Raw genomic sequence first — 13,912 nt, 5'->3', positions numbered from 1 at the left:
CAGAGATGTTGTGCATCTCCATCCTTGGAAGTTTTCAAAATCATGTGAAATAAACTCCTAAGCAACCTGTTGTAACCTTATGACTGACCCTGCCTTGAGCAGGGGGTTGGACACAGATCTCCTGAGGTTGTTTCCTACCTGAGTTATCCTGTGGTCCTAAAATAGCTTCTGATAATGAACAATAGCCTGTGACCATATGGTTTGTTTCTGTATATACAGGTCCTGTATTAGCTTAGAGTGGCAGATGCAATTTGCAGCTCCCAAGTGTTTTTTGGAAGTGGTCTAAGACCTCAGACGTGTGTGTTGATTGGGTGGTCTGGAACACAGGAAGTGTATAATCACCCAAAGAATGAGATTTTGAAATAAATTTCCAAATGTATTTCTTTCCCCTRTGTTATCTAAAAGCCATAAATTTTAGTGTTAATTGGGTTTTTTGCTCTCCCTTYTGCCTCTCTGGTGGTGGGGAGGGAATGTTACTGTGTGTTTTTGGCTTTCAGTCAAGTTCAGACTACGACAGTTTTGGTGCCGAAACCCGGGATTAGGGAAAAACAGGTTTAAACCCACGACAACACTTCATAYTGTGAAATCAAAACAATCTTTTACCAGTTCTAAGTTACTAGAGTTTGTAGCTGTGAGGCTTGATAACCATGATAATAAATGGTATTTACATTCTAGTGCAAAATGGATGTCAGCCCCAAAATGCACAAATGTGGACAAACCTAATTAAGCYGTGATTGGTTTATTCATATCACAGCAGCTGAAGACTGTATGATAAACAGCCTCAAAGCAGGTGCAGCATATGTCATTGGCTTGATTATTAAAAATTGACATTTTATTCAAGCCCAAATTAAAAAAAGGAGATTGTATACAAATTCAGAGAAATCCAGTCATGCTATAATGGTATTGCATYGCAACAAAACCCTAACTTTCTTCATGAAGTAATTGCATAGTTCCAGTTTGTCATGATAAATCAAGCCTGAACCCAAGCCCAGGAAAATCTAAAAAAAGTCAAAGTGCTCTTCATGATGCATGGTCCAGGATATAACCTTGAGACAGTCAAATGTGGAATATAACACATATATTTATAGCCAAGTCACAGAAACTTTTTATAGCCAACCACAGTTTCAGTGGAGGGAAAGSCATGTTTCCACACTAATACGCTGCACAAAGGCAGCATTTTTCTATTGAGATACACCTGCTGAAGATCTGACTGGAGTCAGGGGAGCCACAGTCAAAGTTGAGTTTATATCTCCTTCAGTTTTCATAAAGCAGCAATCCACAACCCTAACAGGTACATTTCATACTTACCATGAGGATATATGGAGTGCTGCTGACTTCCCACAGCAGGTTTGGGTATGGTCCTGAGTGCTCAGAGAAGRGATGAGCCTTAAAACCTGGAATCTGGAGGGAAGAGCTCCACGTCCCACTGCTGCTGGTGCTACTGGAAGAGTGTGTGGGGAGGCAAATCCCCACAGCATGGCTGGTGTGCTCCCCAGCAGAAATGCAGTCAGATGAGACGGAGCTATTATGGGCTAATCTGAGRGCGGGAAGGTACAATTTTGTTTTCACTGCACAGTACCATAAAGCAAATAAATAGTGCTTAGCCTATAATGAAACTTGATAAAATTCAGTTGAGTGATATCAGGATTGATCACTGTAAGCTGACATTGCTATTTCCACATACCTCTGAAAATCTGCCCAGTGCAATGCACAGAGCAACGGCATGATGCCAGATTTGTTCAGCTCTAAATGTTACTAACCACCAGAACTGCAACTGGAACATACATGGTAACTTAAACACACAAAAGAAATATCATATTGGGAAAACAGCACCAGAAAAACAAATTTGAAAGGGAATAACATTAGTTAATGTTATGACTGAAAACCTCTTACAAGTTGCCACGAGATAAGTTCACATTGCTTTACATAAAGAAAATAAAGAATTGATTTTTAAAGTTTCTTATGTGCAATGCCAGTGTATTGTGCAGAGAATGCTGCCTGGCAGGTATTTGATCAGAGTTACTGGTATTAAGGAAATAAAGGCTTATTTCAGCTGCCTAACCTGGAATATAAAGTTCTGTGTGAAATTCTGAGTCTGTAGCAGCCAAGACAAAATGAGGAAGGTCTTGGTGAAATCCTTCAGGACACCTGACAGCAGCAGGCAAAAATGTGGAATATGCCAGAATGCCTCCAGTGGCAGTAGATGTCTATCCTCAGGGAATGTAACTGAACTCCAAACAAGTGTGTGTTTTATGGAGTAAAAGTGTACAGCAAGGTTATAAAGTCATGGTTATTTCTGCGCATTTCTCCAGTGGTGACTTGGGAAGGGGCTGTTTAAACTACTGGCATGACCATGCATTGCAAGTATTGATCAAGAAAAATTTATTTACAGAGATTTTTCAAATACAAACATAAAATAGCACATATTATATATATATATWTTACAAAAATGAATATTGAAATMATAAACATGRTACMGCACAATACCACATCAATGAGCTAAACATAACAGCAACAGAAATCTATGTCTGGAAGAAGTTTGCTGTCAGTTGTACGTAACCAACAGAGCTCTGCAGTACTGTGAGTGGAGTTTTCAATGGACAGAAAAACGTCCATTTACTGCATTTCATAAAAGTACTATAGGAAGGGTACATATGCCAAGTAATTATGTTGCATTTTGTAATAATGCTGAAAACACAGAGGCTTAATAAAAATTACATAGGGCTGAATAAGCAGTGGATAAATGTTTGGGGAAGAAAAATGTGTAGAGATTATACAAAATACTGATAAAGTGGTATTGGTCCTTTTATTAAGTTTAATGTATAGATTAAAAAGTGTTGCAACACCGAGTCTTAAACCACCAGAGAGAAGTTAAAAAAGAAAAAGGGGGAGGGGAAGAAAAAAATAAAGGCAGAAAAAGAAGAATCGCACCAAAAAAGTTTCCTCTCTACTTATTTTGTGCCATGGTCAACATCTGTGTGTGTGCGTGTGTGCTTTCAGGTGTGCCGCGCCGAGGGGCTGCTGGGTGCTTCCCAGCACGGGGGCACTGCCGCCCCTCACCAGCCCACCCAGTAATTGGTGCATGCAGAATTTCACCATTTGCCAAAGCAGAGTTTTCCTTGCTTATATTTTTGTGGAGCAGACCCTGAGCAGGCTCGGGTGAGAGTGCCTGTCTCTGCCCAGCCCAGCCGGGTGGCTTCAAGCTGCCCTTCAGCCCCCTGCCACCCTGGGTCCACCTGTCATCCTGCTCCAGAGAGRAAGCACTTCAAAATTCCTTGTTCCGTTGTTGTTGTCCAGCAGACCCGGACGAGCTGGCACGGTGGTGCCTGGGCTGGCTCAGTAGGGGTACTGCTTCTGCTTCTTGCCCGAGAAGCAGGCCAGCCAGGTGCACACCAGCATGGCAGCCGCCGCACCGCCGCCCGTGCAGTAGTAGGCCCAGCCGATGTGGCAGGTCCCTGCAAGGTAAACAGCAGGACACGGGTCAGCGAGACACAGGGGCAAGGATGTGACAGCGCCGCCACCCTCCCTGCTACCCGCCCGGGAAAACACTGCTCTGAGATTTCGGCCCCCTTGTACGCCCACCTCAGATGGGGAACATGGGGCATTGTTCAGGCTCTGCAGCTGCAGCGATGGGGTTTGGAATGGTATGCGGCTGCAGACTGCTGGGTGACCATAACCCAGAGTGTGGGGACCCACTCACACCCCACTCACATCCCACTCGCACAGGCATCCACCCTGACCNTGAAATCCTTCAGGACACCTGACAGCAGCAGGCAAAAATGTGGAATATGCCAGAATGCCTCCAGTGGCAGTAGGTGTCTATCCTCAGGGAATGTAACTGAACCCTAAACAAGTGTGTGTTTTATGGAGTAAAAGTGTACAGCAAGGTTATAAAGTCATGGTTATTTCTGCGCATTTCTCCAGTGGTGACTTGGGAAGGGGCTGTTTAAACTACTGGCATGACCATGCATTGCAAGTATTGATCAAGAAAAATTTATTTACAGAGATTTTTCAAATACAAACATAAAATAGCACATATTATATATATATATWTTACAAAAATGAATATTGAAATMATAAACATGRTACMGCACAATACCACATCAATGAGCTAAACATAACAGCAACAGAAATCTATGTCTGGAAGAAGTTTGCTGTCAGTTGTACGTAACCAACAGAGCTCTGCAGTACTGTGAGTGGAGTTTYCAATGGACAGAAAAACGTCCATTTACTGCATTTCATAAAAGTACTATAGGAAGGGTACATATGCCAAGTAATTATGTTGCATTTTGTAATAAYGCTGAAAACACAGAGGCTTAATAAAAATTACATAGGGCTGAATAAGCAGTGGATAAATGTTTGGGGAAGAAAAATGTTTAGAGATTATACAAAATACTGATAAAGTGGTATTGGTCCTTTTAKTAAGTTTAATGTATAGATTAAAAAGTGTTGCAACACCGAGTCTTAAACCACCAGAGAGAAGTTAAAAAAGAAAAAGGGGGAGGGGAAGAAAAAAATAAAGGCAGAAAAAGAAGAATCGCACCAAAAAAGTTTCCTCTCTACTTATTTTGTGCCATGGTCAACATCTGTGTGTGTGCGTGTGTGCTTTCAGGTGTGCCGCGCCGAGGGGCTGCTGGGTGCTTCCCAGCACGGGGGCACTGCCGCCCCTCACCAGCCCACCCAGTAATTGGTGCATGCAGAATTTCACCATTTGCCAAAGCAGAGTTTTCCTTGCTTATATTTTTGTGGAGCAGACCCTGAGCAGGCTCGGGTGAGAGTGCCTGTCTCTGCCCAGCCCAGCCGGGTGGCTTCAAGCTGCCCTTCAGCCCCCTGCCACCCTGGGTCCACCTGTCATCCTGCTCCAGAGAGRAAGCACTTCAAAATTCCTTGTTCCGTTGTTGTTGTCCAGCAGACCCGGACGAGCTGGCACGGTGGTGCCTGGGCTGGCTCAGTAGGGGTACTGCTTCTGCTTCTTGCCCGAGAAGCAGGCCAGCCAGGTGCACACCAGCATGGCAGCCGCCGCACCGCCGCCCGTGCAGTAGTAGGCCCAGCCGATGTGGCAGGTCCCTGCAAGGTAAACAGCAGGACACGGGTCAGCGAGACACAGGGGCAAGGATGTGACAGCGCCGCCACCCTCCCTGCTACCCGCCCGGGAAAACACTGCTCTGAGATTTCGGCCCCCTTGTACGCCCACCTCAGATGGGGAACRTGGGGCATTGTTCASGCTCTGCAGCTGCAGYGATGGGGTTTGGAATGGKATGCGGCTGCAGACTGCTGGGTGACCATAACCCAGAGTGTGGGGACCCACTCACACCCCACTCACATCCCACTCGCACAGGCATCCACCCTGACCATCCACAAAGGAGCGCAGCATCGGGATCGCTTACATGGGGGCTGCTGTGGCAATGGAAGCATAGAGCCCAAAAATAAAATAAATAAACAAATTTCTTTATCTCCATCAGAGGTCACAAGTCATTGCTGAAAACTGCACTGATCTTCTGTCTAACGAGTATCACAATATGGCTTTGAATCCATTTAAAGGCCTCAGTATCTTTATACAGTCAAATTCATCATCAGTAAATGGTGCTGGGGAAGGCTATATTGGACCATAAAATTATTATTTCCCTTTCAGGTACTGTGCCTGCAGTAGGGGAGAAGATCAGGGAAACAGCAACTACAGCAGGGAGGAAGCCTCTTCAGAGATCTCCAAAAACAAGGAGATGCCTGCTGCTACTCAGCCAATTTTCACTTGGGCTGCATCATCTTTGTCTTTTTTGAGTGCTTGGGACTTGTTACCACTGAGGATCTCCCTGTGTTGTTGACACCTCGGGTGATATCACCCTGCTTTGAGCAGTGAGTGCTCTCAGTAAGGCACAACCAGCAGTACAACACTTGCTTCCCAGCATTCCCAAAAGCAGTATAAACCATTCTTCCTGAACAGAAGGTACCAAYAGTTTCCATCTAGGAATAGATGGTATGTTGATATTCAGTACCAATGGCATCCCTGAGGGCCAGGCTTCAGGTTCAGGCAATCATCAACTCAGCTAATCCTGCCTTAGGCACAAGAAACACAAAATGTCTGTTCATCTTCACATGTCCAAGGCACTCACATGCCTCAAGGCAGACAGCATTGCCACTGACTATCTGCAGAGATTGTCTGGCAGGCTTTGTAAGGAAATATTAGTGAGAAGCTACACTTATGTTCCTGGTCACTCTGGAGATCTCAGGCTGACACCACAGCAGGAAGCATAATACTTGTTTCATTTTTTTCTTCATAACCCTCACAATTTTTTATTAAAAAATATCCAATGAAACAAAGATCCTGATATGACTAAGAGGACTTGAGGAGCTGTGTGGCCTCAGCTTGAGATCACTAGCTTCTCTCCTTAATGTGCAGGAGCAGACAAAGAGATTTACTTGGTTTTGTCATGTAGTTGTGTTCTGTAGACAGCACCATTCTTGGCTTCCATACAGAAGACCACAAAGAGTCTGACTTTCTGAAGAGAAAGCCATCACAAAACCTGTAAAGTTGTCAAGTGCTTGGCAATGATGTCACCAATGCTGACACTTGCCCAATCACACAGCAGTTTCTCCCAGAGACCTGTCTCTGGGATGGATACCTATTCCTTTGCCTGTGTACACACCCYGTCCTTAGCTTCTGTTGGGAATTTCAAAAACAGACTTAAGCCTACACCAGATGTTTAAACCCACTGGATTGCTTTGAAAATGATCATGTTTATACCAGGGTAGGGTGTGCTACAGCATTTCTTGTGATAAGATGGACTCTATCTGGTAAATCTTTTAAAATGGTGAAATATTCCAAAAACTACTGGAGAACTGTAGTTGTAGCTTGAAAAAGTAAATTTTTCTCATCATGATTTTTCCAGATAGAGAAACTAAATGTCAAAATGCTATTTTAAAAACAGTTTAAAGATTCACCTGGTAGCACTGCCCAAAGCTGTTACCTAAGCAGGATAGAATGAAGTAAATATGACCTTTCGTATGGTGTGACTTCAACTTTTGTACCTTGGCAGTGGGAGTGAGTGTGTGTGATACATACTAAGAAGAAAGAACTGTTAAATCAGSGTCAGAGACGTGTTCAGCAGATACAACACACACATTCACTCTTGGCTGAAGAGAATAACATTTATTTCTCCATACCATGCTCCATTTACCCAAAGGACCACTGCCCTACTTAATGCTCTGAGGCACATCAGGCAGGCAGCCTCTTGATCTAACAAATGCAGTGTAGTTCACAAGAGTGAGCTGGGTCAAGATGAACAAATGAAAGAATGGGAGAGCAGGAGAATGGATGAAAGAGCCGGGAGCTTGACCTTAGAGCAATAATAACACAGCAATAAACCTGGCCATTATTTCCAACCCATGTCAAGAGCAATGGGAGGCTGCAGACAGAATAGCTCGATYTGTGCTTGGATGATGCTGAGCAGAACAGAATTTCAAGCTGTTGTGCTGAAGAAGAGCCTGCAGCAGGGCAGGTGTCTGAGGGTATAGGACTTAGCTGTACTTTTCATTGCAAGTATAGGTAAGTAAAGGTACAAGGCCAGAGATAATCCATCTSAAAAGCACCCATTGCAATGAATGCTTGCACTGCATAGCCACGTGTCAAAATGAAGCAATGCCACRCCTTTTACAATTCCATATTGCACAAGGAGGAAAACATTTTAGAGTTATTGTTTCCTCTTTGTTCTCATTTCACCACATGCATGACCTATTTTAGTCTACTGCATCCTAAAGAAAGGTTGTTGGTTATCAATAATTGGGTAATTTAGTTGCAGTTTAAATTGTAAAATTACTTCTGCTTCACATTGRTACAAAACACTCATTTTAGAAGAAACAGGAAGCTTTATACAAAGCAAACTTGAGAACTATTACTGCACTGACATCAGCAGGACTAGTCACATATTCAGTGGTAAGCAAATAGTGAAGAGATTTGAAGAACTGGGGCTTAATTTCGACCATGAAGTAGAGCAGTTTGCATTCATGGAGCCTGTCATATAAAAGATTAGAAATTCAGTGTTGCAGCTTCCCTTTTTTTAAATGTCAAAACTCTAAAATGAAAAGCAACACTGCCTAAATACTTGATAGAAATAAAGCAGTTATTGAAACCATGTCAATTTTCACATACACAAAAAGGCACAAAACCTTTTGTTTTCCTTAAGGATGCACTGGAACACACATGTATATACAAATGTTGAAGAGTGCCCATCCATTGAGGGTGTGGAGATGCAAGCAAGAATCTATACATGTTCTTGCTTCTAAGATGGGCTAGATTTAGTTTTGTGCCAAAATAAATTCCCAGCAGATGAAGTGCTCTTCTAGCTGATAGAGATGACATGCATTACAACAGCTTGCTTCTCTGCACAGAACTGGTGTTGCTTTTAACAAATCATTCTTTACCTGACAGGTCAGTATCGAGAGAAAAGATGTGGCTTCAGCACTTCAGCACTTCATTAATTCTAGATTTTTTAATTTTTTTTTAAGAGAACATAAACTTTTGGAGCTCTTGGTTGCTCAGTGAAGCAAGACTGTCCAAGTTGACTAAGGTAAATTTGTAACCAACCATTAAGAAATTTGTTTTCACTTTTAATTTTTTGAGATTGTCAGCAAGAGACTATCAGAATGAACAGTGAAATAACAGAATCATGGATCTTACAGCTATATGGATAGGTGATGATTTTCCAAGCAAATAAAGGAATGAAAGACTGGAAACATTGCATATTTTTTTAAGAAGATTGAGAAAAATCATGGTCCCTGAGGACACAGGACAAAAATTATGGTGAACAAGGACACTATCAAAAGAGGATTTACAGAAAAGAGTCCCATGSTCCTAAATCCATATTTACTAAATCAAAAGAAATCAGTAAATGTGAAAGGTAGTTTTGCAGAGATGAATGAACTTACTAGAAAGCACTTCCATACCTTTTCCTGATTTCTRATGTGATCCTCAAGACCATAATATCCATCCCCTTGTTCCCCTCCTCCTCTTGAATATATAGGCAAAGAAAGATTAAGAAAAATTTGGGAATGAGTAAAATTTGGCAACAGAAAATCTGCAGATACTTGATCTACCATGGAGCTGTGCCAGGATCCAGTTGCCAAAACATAATTTTTCCAGGATTTCTATTCATGATGCCTTATAAATAATTATCACATATAGTTATCGAGGTCTTGGAAATAACATATGGTTCCATCTAAAATAACCAATAATTGCCACATATCCTGAATATGAATTTGAAAGTGTCTTGGATGCAAACCTGTTAATTGCAAGACTTAGTGTCTTAAATATTTGTACCTTTTTAGCTGTTAATTTTAAGACTATCCTTGGACTTGCAGTCTGGAGTATTTGGCAAACTCTAATCAATTAACCTTAAATACAGCCTATTTTCTGAGTAGAAGAAGAAAAGGTTTTGGAATTAGACAGACTGTAGAGTACAAATTATATACCTTCAAAAATAAAACCTGCACTTCCTATTTCCAAGAAGTTGTGCAGGAATTCTAATTAACAGGTTCGCATGAGAGTACATTACTGTAGAGAATGTGAATTCATATAATCAATCAGGATGCTGGAAAAGCAATCAGAAAAAAATAAAGAGTGTGATGCTAAGGGATATACAGGGATTTGGAAATATGAAAAACATAAATGAATGTAGAAGATAATCAGCAAATTAATAAGAAGGCAAAATTATTTTGAAACAAAGCCAAGATAAATTAAATAGCTGAAGATCTTTTTCTTGACACAGCAACAATGAAAAACTGTCATGTGAAGYCAGCTGCAAAAGCAGGAAAAGAAAATTGGAAAGCATCCAGAAAGAATTAAAGTTGTTAGGTGAAACAAAGAAAGAACACTATATAAGGTAAAACTGCAGCCCAGCTTGATACAAAATAATAAATTCAGTGGAGCTGGTTAATTTTTCTGTTGCTGAGATATGACTTTCTCAATGGATTTATCTTGTGAAAAAATACACTTTTTTTAAATGCATGTATAGTTTCCTATTTTGGTTACCTAGAATTGGTCTGTAACTAAATACATAAAATTTCATGAAGTTCTGAAGTGCAAAAAAGTGTGGAAAAAATGCCAACTTGAAATTCTTTAGTCCTGCTGTGTGCAGACACTCACTCAGATGATCAAACCCTCCTTTTAAGGAGGATCACATAATTTTGTTTMATCAACCCCCCAGCTTGCTGTAGGTGTGTATTTATCACGGAGCAATGAAGGAGAAACCAATACCTARTGTCAATTACAATGCTGAAATTCCCAAGAGCAAAAAGCTTTTTTGCTGCTAATGAGGAGCACTCTCCGTCTCCTGCAAGAAGTCAGCAGAAAACTCACCGACTGCAGAAGTGAAATCAATTTCACCTCTCTTTGGACATCTACAATGCCGAGATTCACACTGACTAGTAGCACAGACTCCTTTCAGAGACGATGATGAGGGAAAGTCGCTTACAAAAGTGTGTTGCATTTCTCCATAAAGTAAACATCCAAAGTACAACAGCTGAACCCKGCTCTCATAGCATCTATTTTTTCTCCCTTTTCACTGTGAAGGCATTCCAAACAACTAGTTCAGACCCTTTTTGAATAACAAAGAGGACTAGATATTTGCTCCATGTGGTGTGATTCCCTTTCTGGATGCTCCTGCTTATGTTTATCAACTGCAGAAGACTCTTTTGTGACCCTGTCTATTTCTGGCAACAAAGGTATCTGCCTTATCACAGAACGATAGAATGGACTGGGTTGGAAGGGATCCTAAAGATCATCTTGTTCCATCCTTGCTGCCGTGGGAAGGACACCTTTCACTAGACCAGGTTGCTCAGACCAGCCAWCCTGGCACTGRACACTTCCAGGGATGGAGCATCCACAACTTCTCCGGGCTACCTGTTCCTGTGTCTCCCACCCTCACAGTAAAGAATTTCTTCCTAATATCTAAACCTACTCTCCTTCAGTCTGAAGCAATTCCCTCTTGCCCTGTCACTACATGCTTTTGTAAATAGTCTCTCCTTATGTTAGACAGAATATTTGTGTACCTTGATATAGCCACCAAAGGCTTATAAAGATTTAAGAATGGAAACTATCTGGGTAGCACTAAAGAGGAAATGTTTCATGATGGAATACTTCCTTTACTAGCACATAATTTACTCAGCCATTTATCTAAGAGCTCAGCAGCTGCAGCTCAAGTATGCTTGTAAAGATTGTGCTCAGCCCCAGTCAAAAAATGAAAAAAATGAATGTGTGAAATCTCTCAGCTATTTGCAGATCCTCTGCAAACAAGAAAAATGCCTTTTTCAGACAGATTGCTTATAGAAARGCACACATTCGAATATTTTGCCTTTAATAGGATTCTAACAAATGTTCGTTCCTTCTAAATCCTTTTCTTGATTCTTTGAGAGTGTATGTCAGCACTCAGCCAGATGCTGAAATGATGCCACCTAAGACAAATTAAATAGTTCACAAAGCCTTTTTTATATCCACACTGCTTTCTGTAGGCTTTTTCTGCTCTTTTAGTAACTGCACTGTTTGCTTTGAAAGTGCTTTAAAGATCATTTACTCTAACATTTCTACAGCAAAAGTAATTATCAAATCAACAGTTTAAGCTGTTTCAAGTCCTCTAAAAGTGGCAAAGAGGACCCTTAATAATAAGGATATTTGAAAAAAAACCCCCCATCCCTCAAGGGACAAGTTTCTGAGAGCTTCTGAGGCCAATCCAGCTGCTTGTTTAGCTCAGGATGGGAGCCAGGCTTTTAAGTCACTCAGYGACTTTGACCAGGTGAGCCCTTTCACAGCAGTCCACAGATAGACGGGCTGCCACAGATGGCAAGGAAACGTGTGTGATTGTGGCTATCTGCTTTGCTTGCTGCTGCAGCTGGGTCCCCAGGTCAAGGATGTCTCTGACCATGAAGGTGGAGATAGAGTTATCATATTTCCTCAAGGAAACAAAAAATATTTTCCAAGCAGTTCAAAAAAGTTCCATCAAAAAATGGAGTTTATCTTAAATTTCATGTCTTCATTCTTTCTGTTTAGTAAGTACCTAATATCACTTCATACATCTGGTGGTTGGGAAGTGGCAGCTGGTGGCTCATGATGACATTGAATCATCAATGTTTCAGTAAATCGTACTGTAGATGAACATTTTGCTGTTTGGGCTCTTAGGTATTGGTCTCATACTGTTGTTTCACAAGATGACAACTGAGGCTCAATTTTGTGAGTTAAATTTAGCATGCCCTGACCTCTCTGGGGCCTTCTGTGGAGCCTGGCTGCCTCTGCACCCATCACAAGAGAAATCAGCATGTAAAACTGAGCAGTTTCCACATGCACATCCAGAGAAATCAATGGCTTAAAATGAAGTCTCACATTGATTTTAGACAATCAAAACCAATATAAATGTATTTAACATGTACACTCACATTGCCCCTTTAAAACAGGCATGCAAGTTCMGAAGATTTCTTCACACAGCTTGCAGAATGTGGAAGCTTTTGCAAATGTCTAGTGCAGTCTTTAGTGCAGTCTTTAGTGCATACTCTCACCTTAATGCAGAGTCCCTCACTTCAATGAATTTCCTGATAAAACACTCATTTTTCATTTGTTTTTCTTGTGTGTCACATTTATAAATGAAAACAAAATGGTATTTGTGCCTCTAGCTCAGCAAAATTGAACATGTGCGGTATGAAATGCCATAATGACAGTTACTTTTGGGAAACTGCCTGCTAATTCCTTTTGCAGACCCRGGGATTTTGTGTTTCTGACTCACTGTCACACCCTTCAGTTGGCAGCTCTGTCCTGCTGTGCCACATCACAGGCACAGCAGGCAACTTCGGGCTGTGAATAATGCAACATAACAGTAACAGTTTGCATGGTGACAAGAGATTAAGATGGTTTTAATCCATCCTCAGAGAAAGGCAGTCCCTTTGAGCACTGCTCATTTCCTGCTCCAGTCTTCACCTCAGGCATTATTAGCCTGTTGCCAAATTAGAGTACGGACTCTGATTTGGTCAATGAGCAAGCAACCGTGCTGGTTTAAAAAATAAACATCTCYTTTTCCTTGCTCCCATTTATTTATATTGCCCTATTTCTAGGAAATAACACCCTAGGAACAGTGATAGAAGATTTTTCCCTTTCATTATCTAGCGTTTCAAAGGGAAGTCTGCTCCATGTGGAGCAGGGCTCCAAGACCCTCATACAGATCATGCTGACTGCTAGGCAGCTGGGAACTACAAGCAGAGGAGCACAGCACTGACCTATCACGGCCTTAACCTCTCAACAAGATTTGCAAGAGGTCATTTGTCAAAGGCCTAATCTATCAGTGCGCTTCTTTTCATGATGGCAAAACCATATTTCTAGAGAAGAGCAGGCAGCAAGCCCCTCTACAGGACCCCCWGTCCCTGTCTGTCTGTTTATGGAGGTTATTCACCATCCCCATTAGCAAAACAGCTCATCTATTGAATGTAATTTAATCAACAAATGGAGTTGTCCTTGGCAGGGTATCTTCATTTGAAGAATTACTCCTCTTTGTGTGTCAGAGATGGAGCTACACAACCACTTTTATTTGATTGGGAAAAATTAGCCGAATTAAATACATAAATGTTAAAGTAAACCCTTTGGATGTAGTTCACTTAATAAAAACCAAATAAATATCCATTTTTAAAGAGCAGTAAACTGCTGGGCATTTCACAGTGTCAGCTCAGGTTTTCTAGAAAAGAATACTCAAATCCACTTACACATAAATTAATGGCATAGCTGTTTTTCCTGCAGCCTTTTTAAATGTTGCTTTGGAATGTACACAGAAATGTGTGTGTGTTTGGCAGGGGTGAAGGGAGTGGYCCCCTCTTCACAATGTGGGCCATCTCAGCTCTATTTGGAGTGCCTGTTAATCTAATGCCTTTTCAGAGTGCCTGAAGA

At 41.5% G+C, this 13,912-nt stretch overlaps 1 protein-coding gene across 1 annotated transcript in view; it reads right to left on the bottom strand.

Moving 5' to 3' along the window:
- Window positions 1-4,366: 4,366 nt before the first annotated feature.
- LHFPL6 (LHFPL tetraspan subfamily member 6) overlaps window positions 4,367-13,912 on the bottom strand; it is a 137,109-nt gene continuing 127,563 nt past the window's right edge. The window contains exon 4 of the mRNA XM_057367438.1: window positions 4,367-5,067. Coding sequence (XP_057223421.1) covers window positions 4,949-5,067 — 119 coding nt within the window. The 3' untranslated portion in view covers window positions 4,367-4,948. The remainder of the gene's footprint in view (window positions 5,068-13,912) is intronic.

This window comes from Malurus melanocephalus, unplaced genomic scaffold (genome assembly GCF_030028575.1).
Source record: "Malurus melanocephalus ecotype Western Australia unplaced genomic scaffold, MMel_1.1 scaffold_78, whole genome shotgun sequence".
In the NCBI taxonomy this organism is placed as follows: Eukaryota; Metazoa; Chordata; class Aves; order Passeriformes; family Maluridae; genus Malurus; species Malurus melanocephalus.
This window is presented reverse-complemented; position numbering and strand designations above follow the sequence as displayed.